This window comes from Leucopleurus acutus, assembly GCF_964270905.1.
Source record: "Leucopleurus acutus genome assembly, chromosome: 2".
In the NCBI taxonomy this organism is placed as follows: domain Eukaryota; kingdom Metazoa; phylum Chordata; class Mammalia; order Artiodactyla; family Delphinidae; genus Leucopleurus; species Leucopleurus acutus.
In genome coordinates this window covers 147,608,665-147,634,451 of record NC_139143.1, presented here as the reverse complement: position 1 = coordinate 147,634,451, position 25,787 = coordinate 147,608,665, and the positions used below count along the sequence as shown (strand labels likewise).

At 50.5% G+C, this 25,787-nt stretch overlaps 1 protein-coding gene across 1 annotated transcript in view; it reads right to left on the bottom strand.

The window, feature by feature from the left end:
- Nucleotides 1–2,473: 2,473 nt before the first annotated feature.
- DHCR24 (24-dehydrocholesterol reductase) overlaps nt 2,474–25,787 on the bottom strand; it is a 35,191-nt gene continuing 11,877 nt past the window's right edge. The window contains exons 3-9 of the mRNA XM_082833554.1: nt 23,593–23,698; nt 22,777–22,895; nt 20,614–20,877; nt 15,544–15,687; nt 6,752–6,949; nt 6,443–6,621; nt 2,474–5,378 (exon numbers count right to left, since the gene is read on the bottom strand). Of these exons, the coding sequence (XP_082689680.1) occupies nt 5,225–5,378; nt 6,443–6,621; nt 6,752–6,949; nt 15,544–15,687; nt 20,614–20,877; nt 22,777–22,895; nt 23,593–23,698 (1,164 nt within the window). The 3' untranslated portion in view covers nt 2,474–5,224. The remainder of the gene's footprint in view (nt 5,379–6,442; nt 6,622–6,751; nt 6,950–15,543; nt 15,688–20,613; nt 20,878–22,776; nt 22,896–23,592; nt 23,699–25,787) is intronic.

Sequence of the window (25,787 nt, the reverse complement as noted above, 5' to 3'; positions counted from 1 at the left end):
TGATGACCAGCCCCCATATAAGAGCAATCCAGGTGCTCACCCAGAGTCACCTCATTAGAACAAAAGACACCCCATTACCCAGGAAATTCCAAGAGATTTAGGAGTTCAGTGTCAGGAACCAGGAGTGTCTATCAGCTATCTATCTATCTATCTATCATCTATCATCTATCTATATCTCTATCTATAGATAGATATACATTTATATCTATATTTATTTATATTATCTTACAGTGCCCCATTTTTTTTTTCTTTATCATTCCCTTGGATCTGCCCCCTAGGGAAACCCATGGGGAGGAGTATGATGGGCAGAGCAGGATTCAGCTATTTCTGGGTTCCTTGGCTCAACTATCTTCAAACCATCTGTCATCAGCAGTTCAGGCTGCTATAATAAATTACCACAGATTGCGTGGCTTATACAACAATTTATTTTGCATGGTTCTGGAGGCTGGGAAGTCCAAGATCAAGGTGCTGGAAGATCTGATGAGAGCCCTCTTCCTGGTCTGCAGATGGGCATCTTGTATCCTCACAAAGAGGGCTAGCTGTTTCATTTCTCTTCTTAGGACACCACTCCTATCATGAGGGTAATTACCCTCATGGCCTAATTACCTCCCAAAAGGCCCACCTCCCAATTCCATAACACTGTCAACATATGAATTTCAGGTCACAAACAGTCCATAGCATCAAAATACCACCTCCTAGAAATCAACAAAGCCTCCCCATCTTTCACAACCTGCAATGACTGCAGCGGTCCTACAGGATGAAACCTGTAGGCCATCTTAACACCAGGACATAGCTAGAAAACATGTTTTTGAAACACATCTACATTTAACTTGTGTAGTGTGTGTACGTGTGTGTGTGTGTGCATGCGTGTGTGATTTTTCTTATATAAGCCAAGTTTGGAGAACCAACTGTTGCAACTCTGGCATGAATGTTGGTGTCTGGACACTGCCCACAGTGCCCACAGGGTCTGGTGGGGCAAGACGGTTCCCTTGCAGAAGGAACTGCTTTGGGTCAAAGCAGGACCCTCTGCTGATCCCTAGTGGCTTCCTTTCTGAGCTGAGTTCACGAAGAGATTCCTGACTCCCCACTATGTGTGTGGCTCAGCCAAGGGTCTCATTTCACTGTTTCTAGACCTGGAACTACGGTCTTAACTAGCTCGGGGTGAGGCTCTTGAAGCATTTTGATGTTTTAAGACTAATGAGTCTGCATCCTTGTTTAACTCGTTAATGGCCTCAGTGTGGCCTCCAAGCAAATCACTTGACCTTTCCTGAGCTTCACTTTCCTCATCTGTAAAATGGGGATAAAAACTGACCTGCTTTTGTTACAGGACTGTGAGGATTAAAGAAGATATTGTATGTCGCATGCTATTCAAATGTAAGGTGATATTTCAGGTTTCAACTACAAAATCTGTTTTAAGGACATTAAAGGTTTCTCCTCCTTTAAGGAGAATTTACAAATCCTGATTTGTGAAACTGAACAATTGGAAAAAGAATTTCCTAAGGGGTTCCTCTCAAACAACTTTAGGATGGGACCCTGACATCACATATATTTTAGGAAAATGTCCATCATGAATATCTATGCATTTGCATAAAACTTTATTGCACTAAACTCAACCCGTGTGTCTCTGTTCATTTAAGCCTGACGACCTGTAACAATTAGGGTGAGCTAAATTGCTCTAACAATTAGTCCTGAATACGCAGTGACTCAACTACAGTGAAAGTTTATTTCCTGTTCCCAGACCAGGCCTAAGTTCAGGTTGGTGGGCAGTTCTCCATACAGTGATTCAGGCACCTAGCTCCTTCCCCTTGTGACTCTGCTACCACCTATGGCCTGGTTGTCATCTGCGTCCAAATAACAGAAGAGCCAGGAGAACCTCACACAGGGCTTTACCACTTCCGCTCACAGTCTCCTAGAGCGACTCTAACCCAAGGGCCCATCTGAGGGCGAGGGAGGCTGGGAAATGTAGTCCAGTGGTGTGCTCAAAGGGAGGAAGGGGTTTTAGTGGACAGTTGGTGGTCTCTACCAGTGTGTAAATGAGGAAAGAGTCTCAGTAGGATTAACTGATTTGCCAAAATTAGTTAGGTCATCCAAGTGACAAAGCCAGGACTGCGGCCCAGAGCTTCTGTCATGTCTGGTGCCTTAAAAAGCACAACCCCACCTCGATCTGAGCCCCACCTCACCTGAACTCTTCTCACTGGTCTCCTAGCTTCCAAGTTTCTCCTTGTACTCTGTTCTCCACCCTGCAGATAGGGGAATATTATCAACATCTACGCCAGATCATTGTGACGGGGACGGAAATTCAAAAACAGTTAAGAAAATCACCCTGGTCCCTCTGCCCTAACACACCTGTTCCTTCCCCCACGCCATCTTCTAGCCCTCGCGGGTTCAGAGGGAAATTAGAGCCTGCACTTGAGCCAGGAGTGCCTCTACGTCGGGGTCCCCAGAGCAAGACACGACAAAGGCTACTTTCCAGATCACACTTTTATTCTTACAGAAGCGGGGGCCACACAGCCATAGGGACATGAAGTGTTCAGGCAGCAGGCACAGCGCCTGCAGCTGCAGAGCCTGCTGGGGGGTGGGGGGGACCCAGGCCTTTTTCCGTGGTCCCCACGATTAAGGAAAAAACTAAAAATCACACAGCATTCACTGCCGCCCCCATCCCCACCCCTTCCCTCTCAGTAACAGCTAATTAGATTATGCATCCTTCCAGCCAAAGAAACTGGCTAGAATCCGGATTTTACAGAAAATCTTCATGCAGAGAAACTCAGCGTTCCGGAAGGGAGAGGCCTCTTCTTATACTTTCCACACACGCTGCCCCACTCCCGCCACATGCCAAGTTTAATTCCACCTGAAACCACCATCTGGATGGGTAGTGACGAGACGGGCTACAAGAGCGAGCTGGTCACTCAGCTCAACATGCTTGGAAGACTGACCCTTTCTAGGCAAGATATCACAGAAGCGAAACACTAACCTGAGGCTGGTGTGATCCCCAGACCCTCCCTCCCTTCTGAGCCCCGGGTTCCGAGTGAGGGCTGCGAAGGGCAGGATTTTTGCTTTGTAGGACTGAGGGTAACAGAAGCTGCTGGCATCTCTGGCCACACTCCCAGGGGCCCAGGGACGGAGGCCCCACTGGTGAAAGGATGGGACCTTATCTGTGGGGCTAACCTAGCTCGGGCTCCCCATTCCTCTACAGTAAGTAGGATCATCAGTTTAGCGCCGAGCGGGAAGCCCACGGGCCCACTAGGAGAGCTAATGCCAGTATTCACGTGCTTTGCATACAAGTGAGAAAATGAGGTTTCTTATTTTTTTCTTACGCCCCCTCCAGAGGCCAAATGGGGAAGAGTGGTTCCTCTGCCATCTGAGTGTCCTGAATGCGCCCAGAACTCCCAGGACCGCGCCGAGACGCTACAGCGTGCCAAGCCCAGGCAGGATGAGCGAGCCTTGGCAGCCAAAGCACGGCTCTGGGAGGATCCTGGCAACCTGTGGTGACAAGACTGACACTTCCGTGCAGGCCATGGCTGCGCCTTTCTGAAAGATGAGAGCGGGCCTTGGGCTGAAGGAAGGACCTTAAAGGGGAGACAACCCCCAAGCGTCCACTTGGATCATTTGTTTTTCCTCTGACTATCCACACAAGAGGCTTTTCATGGGGTCTGCAGTCGTGGTGTTTAAGACAGCTCTGCGCTCCTACAGCAGAAGGGCCTCAGGTGGTCTTGTGTGCGCTGATGTGACAGATGAGGAAACTACAGCTCAGAGGGACAAATGACTTGCCCACGGGTGCAGAGCTCGTGAGGAACACAGCAAGGACTGAAACCCAGGCCTCCTGGCTCCTGGTGCAGTGGTCTCTCTCTCTCTCTCTCTCCCAAAATGTCACTGCCTGGCACAGTTCACTTAATTCCAGCTTCCCTTACACAATTCCCTCTCAGATTCTGGGTTTTCAGCAGAGGCTGGGCAGTTCTTAAGACAGAGCTGCACAAACAACCAAGCTCTACTAGGCGGGCAGGGACCTGGGAAGGTTTCCTTCCCTCTGGAACGGAAATGGAGCTAACTTTTCTCTGAGCTTAGGATTTGTAAGGCACTAAAATTAACTACAGTTGGGGGCCGGGGGAGAAAGAAAAAAAGGGGGAGATGAGTGGTTGGAGAAATCAAGTTGATGCTGTTTTCTTTCAGCCCCGCAGTGAGGAACCCCACGAAGCCGAGTGACGGCGGGCTCCATTTTCCTGCTTGGCGCGGTCCCACCCCCCCCAACTCCCACCCCTACTGCAGAGCAGAGGACACAGCCCCACCATGGCAAAGCGGGTTCTGGGAACAAGAGCCATGGAGGGTGGAGAGGCAAGAATGAGCCCAGGTCCTCTGGATTCAATTCAGAGCAGAGACCGCTCACCCAGCCTGGGCAGGTGTCCCAGGCCTGGGCCTGGCCAGGATTCAACCCTGAAGTGTCTTCTCCAAGGACACAGTCCCCTCTGAGTGGACTTGGGCAACGGCTGCAGTGGGTCTGCAAGCCTGAGCGTGAAGGAGGAAGGGGCAAGGCGCCACCGAGCACGGCAGGGAGAACTTTGGAATCAGACCTGGCTTTGGCACAGCGCATCTTGGGCCCGCCCGCCCGCCCGCCCCATCTGTTGCCCCCCCAAGACCCCAGGGATGGAGAGGAAGCTTCCTTCCTTCCCTCCGCGAGGAGGTCTTGCAGCTGACAAGTGATGGCAGCGCAACTCGAGGGCACCCCCTTCAGCCAAACCCGAGCCCAGGTGACCTAACATGGAGCCTTCCCGGACTCAACCACTGGATCCAAAGCACTTAGTCCGACGTGACGCTGAGTGGGAAGCCGTGCTAACAGCAGCTGCCGCTTCTCCGGCGCCTCTGCTGCGACAGGCGCTTGACTTAGATGACAGTAGCAGGAAGACGGCATTACCCCCTTTCAACAGATGAGGAACAGGGCTCAGAGTGGCTGAGTGACTCACTCAGAGTCACACAGCTAATGAGTGGCAGAACTGGGAACTAGACTCGGGTCTGTCTGACTCCAAATCGCATGTCCTGCCCACTCTGCTTGGCTGCCCCTGGAGGCTGGGAGCAGCTGTCGGGGCCGCCTGGGTGGGGGTTCTGGAGGGGTTCTTTCTGAAAGTGTGGATCTGGCAGAGCAGCCAAGCTTGAGTGAAGGGAAGATAGATGCCTTCTGGCCCTGGGGACAGGGTCCGCCCTCGCGTCCGCCTCCTTCCGGGTGGGCTCCGGCTCAGTGCCTGGCAGCCTTGCAGATCTTGTCATAGACCTCCGGGAAGGCGTCCTGGCAGCCGAGCTGTTTCCGCAGCCTATGGTACAGGGAGCCGTCAAACATCTCCCAGAACTCCTCCCGGTCCATGTAGCAGTCGGCATACAGCATCTGGAACCTGCAGCGCAGACACAAGGGTGAGGACTCGGGGACGGGGGTCAGAGGGGCGGGGAGGGGAAAGGGGAGCAAAGAACCCCAGCCATCCCTAATGCGCCCCTCGCGCACCGCCTGCTCTGCAGGGCAGGACGCGCTTTTGGAGGATTTCTCTCGTTTAATCCCCCTAATGAGCTAGTGGTTGAGGCTGGTGCAGGAATTCTGATCCCCATTTTACAGACGGGGAATCTGGGCTCAGGGCTTTAAGTGGCAGTGGAGGCAGAGTCAGGAGTAGAATGCAGGGCACTGCGTGCCCGTCTCCCCGATATGCTCACCAGGCTGCTTTCTCTCTCTTTTTTGACGGTCAGTAAACTGCACATAAGGAAAGTGTACAACTTGAAGCTACAAGGATATATGGCACAACACAGGGAATACAGCCAATGTTTTATCGTAATTATAAATAGAGTATGACCTTTAAAAATTGTGAATCACTAAATTGTACACCTGTAACATATAATATTGTACAGCAACTACACTTCAATAACATAAATAAATAAAATAAGCAAAAAAATTTTTTTTAATAAATTAAAAAAACAAGAAACGTACTGCTTGATAAGTTTGATGTCTGTCTGTAACCTTGAAACTGTCACCTCAGTCCAGGTAACGGCCATATCCATCACCCCCAAACTTTCTTCATGCCCCGAATTCCCCTGTGTTGTCTGTCCGTCACCCTCCACAATCCCAGGCAGAACTGCCTTCTGTCACCATGGGTTCATCTGCATTTCCCAGAATTTTATATAAATAAAAAATATATATCTAAATAGAATCATACAGTACTCTTTTCTCCTGGCTTCTTTCCGTCAGCATAATTATTTTGAGATTCGTCCACATGGATTTTGCACGTCCACGGTTTGTTCCAGGACGTTTCTGAGCAATGCTCTGTCCAGGCCTCTGTGTGGCTTTCGTGGTCCTGAGTCCCCCCCGCTCCTCAGCTTTGGCCTCCAACCTGGAGTGGGAGCCCCTGGACACGTCTAAAGAACCCCCATCAGTGCTCTGTGGCTGACGGCCACACTCTGGGCACTCGCTCACCCGTGCACACTTCGGACGAACTTCTCCAACTGCCTCATGCAGGACCGGGCTTCAAAGTGCTTCACGCGCGGCTCCCCGTAGGCACCAATGTCGACGTAGAGCTCGGCCTCGTTTCCCTTGGGGTGCACCAGGCCCGGCTGGCTGGGCAGGATGAATGGGCACAGCCAGATGGGGTAGACCTGGGGGGCCAGGGAGGGCGTGTTGGTGCTTTTCCTCCCCCAGGAGGCAGGCTCTGCAGCACTCCCCTCTCTCTGCTGCTCACACGCCACCCTCACCCCGCGTCCCCGCTGAGCTCCCGGCCCGGCTCACGTGGATGTCGCTGTGGAAGGTGTGCAGGGCCTGCGGCAGGCATTTCATGGGCACCAGCATGTCCTGCACCACGTGGTGCTGCTCGTACAGCTTGCGCAGCGTCTCGCCCTGGGTCAGCTTCAGGAGGGAGATCTTGGGAGGCACCATCCAACCAAAGAGGTAGCGGAAGACGGGGTTGTTGCCAAAGGGGATGATGTCCTAAAAGACAAGGGTTGGGGATGGAGAGAAGGAACTCAGCAGGGCCCAGTGTCCCCACGTGCCAGGGGCTGGGTCCTCCTCTGGTACTGGACAGAAATGTGACGGGTCCACTCCTATCTGGGGGGGCGTGGTGGTACCCAGCCGGATCTGGGTTTGATTCCCAGCTCCGGCATTTACCAGCTATGATGATGATCTTGGGCTGGGGACTTAACCTCCCTGGGCTCAGTTTCCTGATCTGCAAGATGGGGCTTGTGAGAATGAATGGTAAGATACCAAATGGAAGGCACTCAGCCCATTGCCTGAAGCAAAATGACAACGAAGCTACCGTTGCTGTTCTAGTTGCTGAGGTCAGTGTGGCCGGCACAGAGCAGGCACTCCATAAATGTTTGAGAATGCCGCTGAATGGCAAGAGGGATGGATACTCAGAGAGCTTAAGCAATTTCCCTAAGGTCACACCGCCAGAGACGGCTCCCACCGAGGTGGGGAAGGTCTCGCTCAGGTTCAACGATGAGCCCTTCGGTTTACAGCATCTCCCGAGAGGCCTTCTCTGACGCCCCTATTAAAATGTCACTGCTTCCCACCCCTCCACACACACAAACAGCAAATTCTTGCTCACCTGTCAAGGCCAAGCTTGACAGCTACCTTCAGTCCTAGGCAGAGCTAGCCACTTTGTCTTGTTCCTGTGGCCCTGCACAGTGCGACCCCGCCTGCCTCCTGCAAGCTGGCCTCTTGGGAAACCCCCCTGAGCAGGGCTGTCCTTCCTCTTCCACTCCTCAAACCTCCACAAGGGAGGAGCCCCCCATTCACGATCGTCCTCCCTGCCCCCAGTCTGCCGTCTTCCCGAGGGCTGCCAGCGTGCACCTGACACCCCATCCTCATAGCTCCTGGGCCCTCGAAGCCAAGGATATTCCTTCACTCGTTAGACAATTACGAGGTGCCTGTGTGCTCAGGTGCCAGGTTCTGTGCTGGGTGCTGGGGATACCCAGATCATTGAGACGTGGTCCCTGACCTCAGGTGTGAAGAGCTGCAACAGAGAGATGCAGAGGCAGCTCATAAAAGGGTCCACGTCAGACTAGGGTCAGTGGTGGCTGCCCAAAGAAGCCCCCATGCTAAGCTTCAGAGGCTGCATGACTCTTCCTCTCCCCTCCCTTCCCCTGGAATCATCTCCTCTGATCACCAGCCCACTCCCATGAGGGAGGGCGGGGCCTGTCTGCTCTCTTCTCTGTTAGATTCCGGCTCCTACACCAGTTCCTGGCTCACAACAGGAGCTCAGGAAATAGCGTGGCTTTTATTGTTCCCTTGGTTGTCCTTGGAAAAGCCACACAGGCCCATAGGAGAAATCCCCCCTCAAAGGCTAAGCCCTGACCCCATTTCCCTCACAGCCCTGACCACTCATCATTCCTCCTCCATCCCAATCTCTTTCCCCTCCACAAAGGCAACCATTCTTAGGAATTATTTGTGTACCCTTCTAGAGACATTCGATGCACAGACAAGTCCATGGGCTTAAAAGAAACACAAGTCGCAAATGGCAGCGTCTACTAGCCTCCTGTTCATCACTGTATCCTGGGTGTCAGCACACAGAGCGCTACTGCATTCTTTGTCCTGGATGCCTGACACTGTACAGACAGACCTCATTTTATTGCACTTCTGATCTGTGATCAGTGATCTTTGATGTCACTACTCTGACTTGCTGACGGCTCAGATAATGGTTAGCATTTTTTAGCAATAAAGTATTTTTAAATTAAGGTATGCCCTTTTTTTTTAGACATAATGCTAGTACCCACTTAATAGACTACACTATAGTGTAAACATAACATTTATATGCGGCGGGACAACACTGTAAAGCAATTATAGTCTAATAAAGATATTAAATTAAAAAAATATATATATATATGCACTGGGAAACCAAAAAATTCGTGTAACTCACTTTATTGTGATATTTGCTTTATTGCAGTGGGCTGGAACCCAACATGCAATATCTCCAAGGTCACCCTTCACGGGGTGGGGCTGCAAAGTCCTAGTCCCCTGGCCTCAAGGTGGGACAGCCCTGGAGGGCCATCCAGCCCCAGAGCTCCCTGTGGGTTGGCTGAGGTCTTTGTTGTGGCTGCCTGACACCTCCGCTTTTCCCTCTGCCCGGCCCTGCTTCCCTTTCCTCTCGCAGTTGAGGATCGCCAGAGTTCTCCTGAACAAACTTCCTGTGCGCACATCTTGGCAGTAAAACACCCATCCTTCCAGATTCTTCCTTTAACTTCAGGCAGTACAGGCTAGAGTTTAACAGCACAAAAATAGAAGACAGACCTCATTTTGAAACCTAGCTCTGTGGTTTTAAAACCCATCCAGGAGTTCTCTGCTACTCCTTTCTTCAAGAGGTGGAGCTTAATTCCCCCCTCCTTGGGTGTGGGCCAGACTTGGTGACTCGCTCTAATAAGAGAGTATGGTGGGAGTGGCGAGGTGACAAGACTGGGTGATGGAAGGCACTGAGGACCCCTCCTTGGTCTCTCTTGGATCACCTGCTCTGGGGGAAGCCAGCTGCCCTGTTGTGAGGACACTTGAGCAGCCCAGGTGGCAAGGCACGGAGGCCTCTTGTCAACAGCCACGTGAGGGACCCTTCCAGGAAGCAGATTCTCCAGCCCTACTAGAGCCTCCAGCACACCAGCCCTGCCGACACCTTGACTGCAGCCCTGAGCCAGAAACACCCACATCGTCGCTCTCCAATCCCTGAGCCTCGAAACTGGGCAGTTGTTTTAATCCTCACAATTTGGGGTTAATTCATTATGCAGCAATAGATAACCAATACACTCTTATCTCTTACTGAGTTGTGTTACTCTGGATAACCTAAACCAGTTTCTTCATCTGTTAAGTGGAAACAGCACTAGGACCTACCCTCACAGGGCTGTTAGGAAGACGGCGAGAATGCATGTAAAGTGTCTGGCCTAAGAACTAACATGTAAGGAGTGATTCATGTTAATTGCTGCTGTTACCATGCTGATGTGCTCACGTACTTTGCTGGCCCCTCTTTCCTTTCCTGTCTCTTAAATATCCCTGCTCTTGACAAAACCACACCTCCCACATCCTTAACACTGCTCCTGGCAGGGATAAAGAGGGACTCGGGGGTCTTCTGCCTTTGGCAAAACTTTCCACCAAACGTTCTGGGCCTGGACACTGCTCAAAGGAGGACTAACAGGGATGGGGGAAGCCCAGAGCTCCCCAGGCCTTGATGAAGCCTCTGCTGCCCACTCCTCCATCCCTTACCACTGCCCTGTCACATCCTGCCTGAGAGACCTAGCCCACGATTAGAAGTGACCCGACACCTCCTCCTAGGAGACCACCAGGTGTAATTCCTTCATGCCTGACATCCCTATTTATCTCAGTCACGGTGGACTTTTGGGTGCCTCCCACAAGCACCCTTGATGTGCTACAGCGATGCAATGTCTTTTAACCTGACCCCACTGGCCGCTGTTCCCCCATCTTCCAAACCCCTCCCCTGTGCTCTCTCATGGTCTAAACAGCAACCCCCCTCCATCCTCAAGCTCTTCTCTCGACCATCGTGTCCTCTCCTTGCTCTTAGCTCGTACCTGGCTGGCCCCTGCAGCCCTCCGAGGTGGTATCATTTTCTCTCCATGACCCTCTGGGGTAGACGGAGGTGAGGTGGGCTCCTCATTACTGCTTCTAGGTCTCTGCCCCTCCCATTCTCTGAAAACCCTCAGCAGCTTTGCAGCCACCTGCCCATCATCTCCACTCCCATCATCTCCCTCTTTCCCAGATCACTACCACCTTCTTCAACACTCATCTTATCACTGATGTGATTTAATATCCACCTCTATGATCTTTCCCACGCCCCAGCCTCCTCTCTGTCCTCCAGCGATCTTACCTTCCACCTGGCCTCTGCCCTGACTCTCATGTCACACTCCAGAGCAGGGGATGACGAACTATAGCCGGTGGGAGTCGGTCTGCAAGCGGATCCAGCCTGCTGGCCAAATCTGGGCCCTGCCTGTGTTTATACATAGTATCACTGGAGCACAGCCATGCACGTTTGTTTGTGCACTGCCTATGGCTGCTTTTGCGCTACAAGGGCAGCGCTGAGCAGCTGCGACAGGACGTATGACCCACATACGTCATATGTATGACCCCTAAAGCTTTTGCTATTTGGCCCTTTAAGAAAGTTTGCTGACCTCTCGATGTTGTCCTATTGTCTGTATTCATTGCCTCTGCTGACTTGGAAAAAGAAAAAGCACGTCAGAGCTGTGAGCTGAGTTTATTCAGTGTCTCACTGACTATAGCCTGGGAGACCCGCTCTCAAACAGCTCTGAGAAACCGTTGCGAAGAGGTAAAGGCCAGAGCAGTATGTATGGGATTTTGGGGAAGCGTACATGTAATCAGGCACTGGTCTCGGTCGAAGGTTGTTGCTAGTTATGAGGCACAGCCGTCTTCTTAATGGTTTTGGTACTTTTCTAAGTATGGGAAGATCCAAGAATTTGGGTTCATAAAATTTTCTCCTCAAAATATCTACCTATCTGAAGGCTGTCTTTATCTGCCAGTTTTCCCATAGCACAGAGTGCCTCATTACTGACCTTTGCCCTGAATTCCTTTCAGGGGGTGTTGACGGCAAGGCCTAATGACTTCATTCCTGCAGAACTGGATGGTAGGCAACATTCTTCATTTGGCATCTCCATAGTTTCAACTCCAAGCGTTCGCCCTCTGGCCATCCATCACTAACTCTCCTTCCTGCTGCCCATGCCCTCCAGTGCTCTGACGTCAATTCTTCACCCCAAGGGGCACCCAGGCCACCATATGAGTCCCTTCAGCCCCGCACATCCTCACTGCCCTGCCTCAGCTGGCTCGGATTTCATCCCGATCATGTCCTGGCTTTTCCAACCCTGCCCCACTTGTCATACTCATTTGCAAAACCTCAACCGTGGTTAAATCTAACTTTCTCCCTATGCTGTACCCCGTCCACAGAGCTGAACGTGTGAAAATCCACAACCACCAGGGCTGGTCTCACTGTAAACTCGTCATGAATATTTGGCAGGCCCAGTGCTGCCCAGCAATCCTATGACATTTCCCCAGTTAATTCATTCCCACTCTCCAAGGGACAAATTTCCCATCTCCTCTCTCCTCAGTCCTTCAACAACCCCTCACCCCTCATCTCAGCTAAAATCCTTGCTTCCTATCTCACTGAGAAAACAGAAGAACTCCCACACCCTCCCACCACCAAATGGTCCTCCTGTTTGTATCAACTGTTCCATTAACACTTCCTCCCTCCTGTCCAGTGGGTGAATCTCTGTGCTCTCACCTAAAGGCAACCTCTCCACCTGAGCACAGGATCCATCCATCCTCAAGGTTCACCCTGTGAGCACACCCTCTCCCCTGCACTGCCAGCACGTCAACATGCAGTAACCTCTCCCTTCTTGAAAGTCACACATGGACTTCCCTGGCGGTCCAGTGGTTAACACTCTGCACTTCCACTGCAGGGGGCACGGGTTTGATCCCTGGTTGGGGAACTAAGATCCCATGTGCCGTGCGGCACAGCCAAAAAAAAAATAAAAATAAAAAATAAAACAGGCACACAAAATATTTCCTCTCGATCCTGCATCCCCCTCTGGCTCCCACCCTACTTTTCTGCTTTCCCTTATACTGAGCCTTCTCAGATTTCCATTTTCACTGTCTCCACTTCCCTGTCTCTGTTTTCTCTCGAACCCACGTCAGGCTTTCAGCCCCATGGCTCAAGGTCATGAGTGACCTTCTCACGACTAAGACCAGGGGTCGATGCTTTGTCGTCATCTCACGCAGGGGCATTTGACACAGCTGTTCATCTTCCTTCTTGACACGCTGTCCTCAGGTAGCTTCCGGGATGCCAGTCCTCCTGGGTTTCTCCTCCCCTCGGGCTGACGGCGTCTTCTCCTCTCCTGGCTGCTTCCTCCTCCCTCAACTTGCAGGGCTTGGCTCTGGGACTTCTCTTCTCTAACCTCCCTCACTCATCTAGTCCCACGGTGTTAATTAACATTTCTCTGCTGATGATACCCAGTGATATGGATTTCTTCGACCTCTGACCTGAAGATCTGACATATGTGCCAGCTGCCCACTCAACGTCCCACCTGGATGTCTGAAAAGCATCTCACGCTGACATGTCCCAAGCCAAACTTCTGATTTTCCTTCCCAGACCCCTCCCCCATGTTGTCCATAGTAGTCAATGGCACCTGGGGTCACCCAGTTGCTTGGGTCCCTAACCTTGGAATCACACCCAAGGGCAATCTGTGGGAAACCCCGTTGGTTGGTTCAACCTTCACAGCACCTCCCAGATCTGAGACCCCTTTCCTCCTCCACCGCTACCACCCCGGACGACACAATCTTCTTTCTTCCACTCTCCCACTCCTGCCACCTCCACCCCGTCCACTCTCCACCTAGCTGTCAAAATTATCCTTTTAAAACAAACATCAGGTCATGTCACTTTTCTGCACCAAGTCCTCCACTGGCTTCCTTACCACACAAGGTAAAACATAAAGTCCTCCCCGACCTACAAGGACCCACATGATCTAGGCCATGGCTGCCGTCTGACAGCATTCTCCACCATGGGTCTAGCTCAAGGGCCTTCTTGCTGTCTTCAGAAACACGCAGCCCTGCTGTGACCACCTGCACCTTGCTGTGATGCAAAAGAATGGAGCTGGACCCCCACCTCACACCATATACAAAACTTAACTTAAAATGGATCAAGAACCTACATATAAGAGCTAAAACCATAAAGCTTTTAGAAGATAAGGCAGGAAGAAATCTTCGTGATTTTGGGATTTAGCAATGGATTCTTAGATATGACACTAAAAGCACGAGTAACTAAAGAAAAAATAGATCAGCTGGACTTCATCAAAACCAAAAACTTTCGTGAATCAAAAGACATTATCGGGACTTCCCTGGCGGTCCAATGGTTAAGACTTCGCCTTCCAATACAGGGGGTGCGGGTTCCATCCCTGGTCGGGGAGTAAGATCCCACATGCCTCACGGCCAAACAACCGAAACAGAAGCAATACTGTAACAAATTCAATAAAGACTTTAAAAATGGTCCACATCAAAAAAAATCTAAAAAAAAAAAAAGACATTATCAAGGAAGTGAAAGACAACCTACAGATTGAGAGGAAATATTTGCAAATCATGTATTTGATAAGGGTCTAATATCCAGAATATATATAGAACTCTTACAACTCAACAACAAAGATCAATAACTCAATTAAAATTGGGCAAAGGATCTGAACAGACACTTCTCCAAGAAGTATCCAAATGGCCAACAGGCACATGGAAGGATACTGAACATCGCTAGTCATTAGGAAAATGCAAATCAAAATCACAGTGCGATTCCACTTCTTACCCACTAGGATAGCTATCGCAAAAAAACCAGAAAACAACAAGTGCTGGTGAGAATGTAGAGAAACTGGAACCTACACATGCTGCTGTTGAGAATGTAAAATGGCTCAGCCACCATGGAAAACGTCTGGTGGTTCCTCAACAGGTTACACACAGAATCATCACACGACCCAGCAGTTCCACTCCTAGGCGTGTATCCTCCAAAACTGAAAACTAGTACCCAGACAAATTCTTGTACATGAATGTTTGCAGCAGCACTGTTCACAATGCCGACAGGTGGAAACAACTCAAATGTCCACCAGCAGGTGAGTGGAAAAACAAACTGTGGTCCAGCCACACGATGGAGAATTATTCAGCCACGAAAAGGAATGATGTGCTGATACATGCTCCAGCATGGATGAACCTTGAAAACAGGCTCAGTGAAAGAAGCCGGGCACAAAAGGCCACATGGTGTATGATTCCATTTAAATAAAATGTCTAGAACAGGTAAATCCACAGAGACAGAATGCAAGACTGATGGTTGCCAGAGTCTGGGGAAAGGGAATGGGGAGTAACTGCTTAACGGGTGCAGGATTTCCTCTTAGGGCAAAGAAAATATTTTGAAACTAGATATAGTGGACACACACATCATGAATGTACCAAAATACCACTGAACTGTACACGTTAAAATGTTTGATTTTATGTTTTCACTTCAATTAAAAAAAAGAAATAAAAAGCTACCCACTCAGCCCATCTGAGGACCTGTGCTCTGGCTCCTCCTCTGCCTGGCGTGTCCTCCCTATGTTCAGGTCCCGCTCACAAGGCATCTCCTGAGAGGCCTTCCCTGGCCACTTATTTAAAATGTCACTGCTCCCCGTCGCTCATCACACAACAGCAAATTCCTGCTCACACGTCAAGGCCACGCTTGACAGCTACCTCCAGCCCTGGGCAGGACCAGCCACTTCCTCTTCTCGGGTCGCAGTCTGTCTGCTCGGCTGGGCTACAGCTCCTCAAGGACAGAACAGGTCTGTGTTCCCCAAAGCACGGGGCCCCGCGCCCCACCTTCTGGCACAGGCAGGTGTGTGGGGAGAGCCCACTGCTTTAAGGCAGTGGCCGCTCCTGAAGAAGGAAGCACTGTGCTGCTGGGTAAGACGCTGTTCTGGTCCCTAGGACAAAGCCACTCTTTTCCCCCAAGGGAGGGGAAACCATCCCGGTTGCCAGCCTGGCCAGGAGCCAGGACTACCAGGAAATCCTAGCCTCACCTGGAGCTCCCAGAAGATGCTGCGCGTGTGGCGGTGGTAGTAGTGTCTCAAGGGGATGTACTCCAGGCCCTCGCGCTTTGTCTTCAGGTAGTTCTCCACGTGCTTGAAGAACCAGGGCTTGTAGTAGTTGCCAATGCTATTCAGCTGCAATGACAGAGGGCACTGTGTCAGGCCACAGGCAAGCCCCAAAGCCATCGGGGCGTAACAGTGATACCCGGCTTCTGTTCAGCACTCCTGGCCTCTCCAGAGCTCTTTCATGTCTAGTATTGCCTTGGAGGCTCTTGAAAGCCGGGAGAGGTTACTAAGCAGAGCCGGCATTCTCTAGCAGAGAGAGCAGAAGCTCACAGAGGTTAAGTGGTGAGCCCTGGGCCCAACAGCGAACTCCTGACAGGCTCGAGAGCTCAGCCTGCTACTCCTCCTCGGTGAGAGAACTGAAGTGCCGATGTCTGTCGCCGTCGGCCACAGTGCAGCGCTCCATACAGGCGTGTTCCTCCCCACCTCCCTCCCACGAGGCCAGCGTCGGCACGAACACGGAGCATGGGTCATCCTCCCCACTGGGTCCCACAGCCGACAGCACTAACTGACCACGTTGCTCTCCCTGCTGCCCTGGACCAAGCTCCACATCCTCTGGCCACAGCGCTCCCCCCCACGCAGCCACCATCAACGGAGGAAGCTCACAGTAAAGCTACCGTCTTCCCCAGCACTGGGCCCCGTGGTCTCCAAGCCTAAATCATATATTTAGCTGGTGTTTTCTTCAGCCCTAAATGGTTCAGGACTCTATCTACTGTGTGCCCTGGGATGACTTAGCTTCTCTGAGCCTCAGCTTCCTCACCCATGAAAGGAACTGTGGGCCGATGCTTTTGAGACAGGCAGGGCAGCAACCCGGAAGGGTCATGGGCTTCAGGTTGGGCGGCTGAGGCCAGACCCTGGCTGTCACCCACTAGCTGTGTGACCTGGCGCAGGACACTCTGAGCTTGTTTCTTCACGTGTAAAATGGCAATAAAAGTAAGTACTTTGTGGGAGATCTCTGTGACTATTAGAAATTACATACACACACACTGCAGAAGCTCGGGCCCATGTCATACCAGCTTCTCTTGGGGTGGGAGAGGCACCCGAGTTTTATGGGGCAGGTGAGATCACACCCAGCAAAGGGACAGGAGGAAGCAGAGAGTGGAGGCCGCGTAGGAGAGGTAGAATGTTGCCAGGGGACCATCAGGGAGGGAAAGACAGGAGCAGAGGCAAGAAGTAAGCAAGCCCAGGGTGGCTGGAGGATAATCACAGCACGGGCTAAGCGCCCACACTCCAGGGAGGCAGGACCAGTACCCGAGTATTCACTCTTTGTCCCGTCCATGACTTTGCATACATTCATTATCTCTTCCATGACCTTGCACACATTCCTTCTTTATCTCCTCCACGACCTTGCACAGCAGGGCTGTCCCTGCTTCACTAACCAGGAGAAAGAATCATCAAGGTCGAAGGGACTACCCGAGGTCACAAGGCTGGCAAGAGGCAAGGACTCAAGCACATTCCATGTTGCAAAAGAAGGCCAAGGCGGACGGCAGAGAACCTTGAATGGTGGGTTCTGGAATGTGGGCATTATAAAAAAAAAAAAAACTATTAATTTTTTTCCTGATTCTAAAAGCAACGTACGCTCCTTGTGAAAACTTCAGACACTGCAGTAATGTGTCACCTGAGAGATGCCCCTGCAGCCTCACCCTCCAGAGGGAACTACTAAAAACCGATGTGTATTCATTAGGTTTTATTTTCACACACACACAGATTTATATAAATGGGACTGCCGTGTGCCTACTGTTTACTGATCTGCTGTCTCCACTTATAATGCACTAGGCTGATCCTGGCAGGTTATTTAGCCGCTCTGAGCCTCATTTTCAGTACAGGCGAAATGGTTAGAGAGACCACAAGAGATAAGGCAGGAAGAGCCAACACAGGGCCTGCCCACAGCAGGGGCACAGTATTCAGTTCCCGGCCCTCTCACTGCACCCAGCCCCTCGGCAGCTCCCTCCACCCTGGAGCCAGGCAACCTCTGCCCTCCACCTCTGGCAGCCAACACTTGCAGCCCATCTGGGGGTCACCGCTGTGTGCACTAGGCCACTCTGCAGTGGGGAAACCAGGCCACAAAGTACCAGGAACCGGGCTAAAGAGCCTGCCTGTCCAAGTCAGTTAGAGCGTGGAAAGTGCAGGGCAGGGCAGAAGTCACCATAGGCTGGCCTCCACCTGCGAATGCAAAGGGGAGTCAGATCCAACAGGAACAGAGCAGCTTGATCTAACCCCAGGTGGACCTGGTCACACACCGGCAGAGGCACCAGCTGCGTGATGAACCCGAGACTCGGGGGTACCTACACTCCCGGTGTTCGTGGACTCATCGGTAACTCTTTGTGCCAGAGAAGCCCGGGACATGATAAAGAACCTGGATGGTACGTCTCTCCTGGGGCACACGGCGGCCGTGGCAGCCAAGAGGCGGCAGGAGTTCCAGTTCCAGCCCAGGCACTTAGATAACAAGCCACTTCCTATCTCTGGGCTCCCCTGTAAAACAGGGGTGGCTGCCTTCCCCCAGGGTGGACAGTGCCTGGGCACGCAGGGACAAATGCCCGAGCAGCCTGCCGAACAGGCATGTTTGGGAGAAATGCTCTTCAGATGAAACACGCACATGCCTCTGGCACCCGTCACTCTCCCCCGGCCCCAGGCCCCATTCTCATCCGGCATCGTGGGAACACTTTGCAAAAGTCTATGGCCCGAGGCCCGGCCCCTCTGCCACCGATACCAGGCAAGCCTCTGGGGAAAACCTTGGTCTTCCTGGGAAATAAGGGAACTGGTCAGAATGTTCAAACGATTTAAAAGCTGTACAATCCCTTTTGCCCAACTGCAACCTTAGGTGGTACCTAATACATCAGAGAGATGACTTTCAGTACAAAGGGGGTGGTGATACCCCTTGGTCCCGGCCCTTAGCTTATCACCACTGGTAGCCTCCAGAGGAACATCTCAGACGAGGTGGAAAACCTCTGGACGAGACCTCCTTGCCAGGTGACTAGGTTCAGAGTGACACACTGCCTGGCCTTTGGCCCGACCTGAGCTCAGGCAGAGCCAGGGCCCGGGGACACCAGAACATTTGGGCTCAGTGTCTGAAGCCCCACTCCTTCTCCAGGATCTCCATCCTCCAGTGCTCACGAGTGTCCCATAAAGAATGGTGCTCGATCAAAGTCTGCAGATGATGACAAATTCTAGAAGCTGGTATGGCGGGAAACAAACACCCAACCAGGAGTCAGAGACCCAAACTTAAATCTGCCCCATGCTTGCCATGGGTCTTCAGAGGAGCCTCTTTCCCCTTCTGGGCCTCCGTTGCTTATTTGGAGAGGGAATTGTATCAGATGATTTTTGAGTCCTTTTGGATTTTAAAATGCTTTAAGTATATAGGGATAGATCAAGAGCCTTAAATGTGCCTATCCTTTGTTGTACTAATTCTACTTGAAGGTATTATTCAAATTATAGATAAAAGATGTCCACTGCTAATTAATTAAAATAATGAAAACCAGGGTGCCACTTTAATTTCCAACTATGGGGCAGTGGTTTAGTAGAGGATAGGGCATTTGCTCACTGCAATGTTTCTGCAGTCATTACACATGAAGGTAATGTAACGATATGTAGAAATGCTTATCGCACTAAACCAGAAACTACAAATTTGAACTGGTGATCACAGCTGAAGACAAACAAACCGAAACTGTGCAAAGAGATGGTAACCTTGAAAGTACCTGAGAACTGCAAAATAAGACAAGCTACTATTTTTAACCCTATCAGATTGGCAAAAATGAAAGAGTGATGCTATCCAGCACTGGCAAGAACGTGGGGGAAAGGTATTCTCACACACCACTGCGTCGCTGGAAGTGGACAGAAGCACACATTTCTGGCAGGTCACTGGTCATGTCTATCAATATTTAATATATTCAAACCCCTGGGTCAGGCGTTCCTTTTTTTGGACTCAATCCTACAGAAATGCATGTACAAGAGGCCAAGGATAGATGCGAGAGAATCTTCAATGCAATATTATTTGTAAGAGCAAAACATTTTAAGCAAAATAAATGCTCATCGGGAAGCAATGAGTTAGGCTAATTACAGGCAACAACAGAAAGCACGGGATAAAACGAGGGCACGGGCATGTACACACGCGTACACGCGCATGCACACGCACAGGCCTTGAAGAGTGCAGTGTTACAAGTGGTCACCCTGGGAGCATGCTTGGGTGAAGACATGCACTTTAACTTTTTCTTTATATATTTCAACATTGTTGTACTACTTTTGTAAAAGCTTTAAAAACATCTGTGCATCGGAAGGAGAGGAAATAAATCTATCAAACACATTAGCAAGAGCCGGATTGGGTCATATTTATAGGTGGAGTCTCTTCTTTCCTTTTACTTCGGTACACTTTCCAAGTCTCTCATAATAAGCACAAATCCTTTCTCAATGGAGAAAGAACGGCTATTAAAAATTACACAGTGGGGCTTCCCTGGTGGTGCAGTGGTTGAGAGTCCACCTGACGATGCAGGGGACATGGGTTCATGCCCCGGTCCGGGAAGATCCTACATGCCGCGGAGTGGCTGGGCCCGTGAGTCATGGCCGCTGAGCCTGCGTGTCCGGAGCCTGTGCTCCGCAACGGGAGAGGCCCGCGTACCGCCAAAAAAAAAAAAAAAAAAAAAAAATTACACAGCGTACGCTGAAGGGGTGTGAATCTGAGGCATCAAATCAATTACTCAAATCTTGGCTTTGTCGTCTTGTGGAAGTTTACATGGCCTCTTGGAGCCTTGGTTTCTTCATCTATAAAATGGGGTTACTGTGAGGATCAAAGATTACGCCTATCAAGAGACACACACGTTACCTGGCAGATGGTAGGGGCAGAGTAAATGGATACTTTGGTCACAGCCTAAGACGGCGGACTACAGATCCTGCTGCCCAGGTGGGCTGACCCAGGTCGCAGCCTCAAAGAGCGTGGCTGCCAGGGTTAGGGTGGGGAATCAGGCTCTATCCCAGCCCAACCAGGCCCTCCTCCTCCGGGCCTACCTTGCCAGGCTCGGCCTCATCCGTCATGACACCCGTCATGATTACAGCTTCCTCCAGGGAGTAGAGCAGCCCTTCCACGAAGTGGTTCTCCTGCCGCTGGGACTCTCGGGTGAACCTGTCACAGATGGCCTCCAGGCCGCACACCGGCTCAAACCGCAGCTTGACGTACTTCTTGGCGGGGATGATGCGGATTTCGGCGGCCACCAGGAAGCCCAGGGTCCCGCAGGACCAGGGCACAGCGTAGAACAGGTCCGAGTTTTCCGACTGTGAGGAGGAGTGGACACATGCTGAATGTTTGACCCCCAAACCCCGCGCTGCAGCGAGTCATCAGCGGGGCGCAGAGGACCCGGGGCCTGGGCTAAATCCCTGTCCTGGCACTATCTGTGTCAACCTGAACAAGGACCTCGCAACTGCACTTTCTGGGCCTCAGTCCTCCCCCTGCAGCTTCAGCATGACATTTGACCTTACACTGCCCTCTGTATCAGGGATGCTCAGGGAGAGTGCATCCTCTCTCCTCCACCTGGGCACAGCCCCTAGACCACAGGCTACCCAGGAAGAGGCCAGGACCAGCTCTGCCCAGAGTCCTAAAATGAGGGACCAAGGGCCAGGGGTCCCAGGCCAGGCTAGAGAGAGATGAACCCTTAATGAGGGTCAAGGTAGCCAGGGGACGTTAAAATGGGCCATTACGGAAACTTACAAAGCCTTTTCCATTCCATTAGCTGTGAATCCCCCCCTCCCCAACCACAGTCCAGGGAGAGCAGTAACATTCCTGCTTGAATGGGTAAGGAGAGGGAGGCTCCAAGAGGTGACACTGGCTCACCCAAGGCTTCCCCCCAATTCAGTGCAGCAACGTCGGGCTCAGGCAAGGCCGCCTGACACCTGATCCAGCGATCCTCCTTCTAACCTCATGATTTTCTTGTTTTGGTATTTGTCTTGGAGACAAACAACTTTTCACCTGGCTGTTCTAAGGCAGCTTCTTTGATTCTAATAAAGCTCCTTGTGAAGAAGTCTAGCCTTGTCCAGGCTTTATGGAGAGGACAGTCCTGTGTGGTGTCTGCTCACGCTGAACGCCCTTGGCGCTGGTGTGGTGGGTGCAGCGAGGTGGTGGGGTGAGGGCCATGCTGGAGCAGGGGAGCTCTGCAGCAGGCTGGCAGAAGTCTCTGCAACAGCAGACATGGGCCACCCGATGCCCATCTGGGCCACCGCCTGATCACACTGTCAGCTCATAGCAGTAATAAGCAGGTGTCTGCCGCACACCCGGCTCTGTGCTAGGAGCTTAACATACGGCATCTATGTTCTCCTCCTGACAACGCATTTGCCAGATTAGGAAACTGGACCTCAGAGAAGGGAAGTAATTCATGAATGCCTGTCTCCTTTCTCTGCTCATAATAAACAGGTTAGAAGGCAGGGCCCAGCGAGCGTTTCGGGAAACGTGCTGAACTGGTGTGAATCCTGAAAGAGGTCTATCTCGTCCAGACCAGAGCTCTCAAGCCTGGAGTCCTTCCCTGGACTCTGTGAGGCCAACAGCTCTGGTGGCTCTCAGAAACATTCACTTCTAAAGGATCACTCTGTTCCTCCCATCCCAGGGGCTCCTTAGATATGCTCTGTGAGATCTGAGTTTATTTAAAGTTTCAATCTGTCCTGCTCCGTAACTGTTTGCATCCTACTTTGGGCCGTGGAATTGCCTTTTATTTCTCCAAAACAGCCCCTCTTATTACTGTTGGTTACACCTCACCACTGGCATAGAATGTTGATGCTTGGGCCTGACTTCAAGACAGTATGGTGACATGAATTGCTAAGGGCATTGACTTGGGAGCCTGATAAGCTGGGTTTGAATCCCAGCCGTGTGGGATTTACTAGCTGTGTGATCTTGGGCAAGTTTATTAACCTCTCTGTGCTTCAGTTTACTATCTGTAAAATGTGTCTAATAATAGTACCCACCTCATAAAGTTGTTTAACAATTAAATGCCTTAATATACATGAGGCATTTACAACAGTATCTGAACACATATCAGGGGCTACATAAATCTCTGTTATTATTATGGATACAGACCCAGACTGGACAGGTGTATTTGAAACGAAGCGCCCCCAGGGGAGCCACCTCCCAGGGGTCCTTAATGCCCAGAGCAGGCTGGTGGGGGCATCCCCCATCTCTGAACTCACCGGTGTGCATCGCACAAAGCTGCCATCGGCCAGGACCAGCTCGTAGGCAGTGCAGATGTGCTGGAACAGGCCATACTTGTGGGATGAAGACTCGATGCCTGTGCCCATGATCAATCCCCCTGCAGAGACATGTGCATTAGCCAGGCAGAGCTGGAAGGGGGTCGGGGAGAGCTGGGAAAAGGACACCTTGCTGGAGCTGGGGAAACTCAGAGCATGAAGGAGGCATGACAGGGCTGGCAGATCTTAGGGGAGATTTCCCATCTCTATGGATATAGAGAGCAGGAGAGAGAAGGAGGGCCTAAGATGTGGGCATGAGGGCTTGCTTAGAGGTGGAAGATGGGTGGGAGACCCCATCAAGGGCGCTCACGCCATCACCTCTGGCCAGACACAACCCAGAAACCTGTGCATTCATTTCAACAGGGACATTGATGAAAGGAGGGTTGGTTGGGTGGGGGAAGCCGTGTCCCTTGGGAACAGTTAAAGGACCTGAAGGTGTTTCCCCTGGAGAAGAAAGGCTCTGGGACCTTGAATCCTATAGAAGGAGAGACTAGACTTATTCTGTGTGTTCCACGGGGCAGAAATGGAGCAATGGGTGCAAGTCACAGGAAAGCAGGTTCCAAACAGCGATTGAAAAGTGCATTCTGATAACGTAAGCTGTTCAGACATGGACTGACAGGCAGTGAGTGCCCTGTCTTTGGTGCTGGACGAGCAGACAGGGTGACATCTGTCACAGATGGGACAGTGGTGACTCCTGGACCTGACGGAAGGTGGGCCAAGGTTCCTCAGCTCTGACGCTAGGACTGTCTGAGTTCTCACCCACTGTGAGGTCATCCAACTCGGGCAGCACAGGCAGAGTCCAGCCAATGGAGGTCAGCAGGGCAGTCACCTGACCCATGGTCACCAAGGGCTCCACGCGGACAATCTGCTGACACAGAAGAGAGACCCTGGGTCACAAGGAGGCTGCCAGGCCTAATGGGGGCTTCTGTCTGCAGAAGGTGTTATCCCAGACCTTCCCAAACAATCAACATGGGGATTCCTATATGGGCTTTAGAGCCTCTTTCCAGAGCATTCCACCACCTTTAGTTACAGTGAATGGGGTTTCCGGTGCTGGGTTAGATAGTGTTTAATCTTGTTCTTTCAAATACCTTTATATTTAATACTTAGTTTATTTTTCTTCTAGAAGAAGAAATACTCATTTATTTGGAAGAAACAGCATATACGAAGAAGACAAAAATCATTAATCCTAGTTCTTCGAAGTTATCAATGTTAATACTGGAGTATATCTCCTTTTAGTCTTTTCCCATGCATATCTATATTACTACTTTTATGTTTTAATACAACACACACACACCAATGCAAACACACATAACACAGACTTTTTAAAAAAAATTTAATGCTATACTGTGACATGATCCCTTGTCATTAAATGCTCCTGGAAAACATGATTTTTGTTCAAAGGACAGGGCAATATTAATTCAGTATCTGGCATCATTGGTTTTCTTGGCTTTGTGCATGTTAGACCTGGTATTTCTACCGATACAGTATTCCTATAGTTTCTCAAACTGTTCAATTTGACATAATCTTCAATAGGAACTAATGCTTCTCTTTTTCTAGGGTGTGTAAAATTCAGAACCAGGAAGATTCATCCCCTCTGACCCTAAACACGGTCCTAAAGTAAACTGCTTGGGGAAATTGGATCCCAAAGATTACAGGTGGGGAATTTTGTAGTGTGTCCATATTCCACTGTAGATCAAAGAAGCCCAACTAAAAGAATTGCGGACTGAGTGACAAGACAACTGTGTATTGAGCAAAAATTCTTTTTGAAAGGGCTATCTTGAAGATTATGACCCAAATATTGGAGGAACTGAGGTGACCGGCAGTAGAAGGAAATCCTTAAAAATTTATTGACTTAAATAATTTTGCCTACGTTACACATAATAAAAAAATAAACAAAAAACATTTGCGCTTAAAAAAACCATGATTTTTAATGGACACACGAATACGCCATCAGGAGGACTTCTGCTTTCAGTCAAGATGGAGTGAAAAGAACCAGTTTAACCTGCTGCCCGGAGAAAAAAAGGACAAAATATATGAAACAGGAGTTTTCAACACAGTAAACATCAGGCAGGGAAGTTAATAATTGCTGACAGGAAACAAACAGGGTGAGCTCTATGAATGCCCCAGCTAAATGCCTGGAGTTAGGCGGTACAGGAAGGGAGAGCCCAGTGCACTCTGAGTCGAGAGCCCTAGAAGACCAAGGTGAATAGAGTCTGCAGGACAGAGTACTGGAGAGGAGAGAACCGCAGAGAGAAAACTCTGAAGTACTGCGAAGAGTGCCCGTTGAGTATTCAACTGAGGACTGATTGGTGCGTACACAGGACGAAATTACCAGAGGCTGACGCCAGGGGAAGAGCCTGGCAGGTAACAGTGCCAGGGGCTCACACAGGGCAGGAAATAGTATCTGTTCCCACAAGCCAGACTGGAAAACTTCATGACTCCCAGGGCACTGGGTAGAGTACTCAGAATATTCTTGCCTGAGCAGCGGGGAATAACTGCCCCTAGATTACATGCTGCTCCAGCCCCACCTGAAAAATCAACACCAAACAGGATCAAACTGTTTCTCACTAACTCGGCTCTATCTTAGAACGAAGCTCACGAAGGTCTACAGGGGTACAAAAATATCCAGCACCCCACACAAGGTAAACTTCATGATGCCTAGGATGCAATCAAAGTTCACCAGGCACGCAAAGAGGCGGGAAGAGTCAACCCATAATGAGGAGAATAACCAATCAATGTGTTTTGATCAAACAGACCCAGAATTGACACAGATATTAAAATCAGCAAACAAGGACATTAACATAATTATTGATACTGTATTCCCTATGTTCAGAACGTTAAGTACAGACATTTAAAAGGCAGTAAAAGGATCCAAAGCAAACTTCTAGAAATGAAAACCACAATGTTAGAGATGAAAAATACACTGGTTGGAACTGACAGCAAATTAGACACTG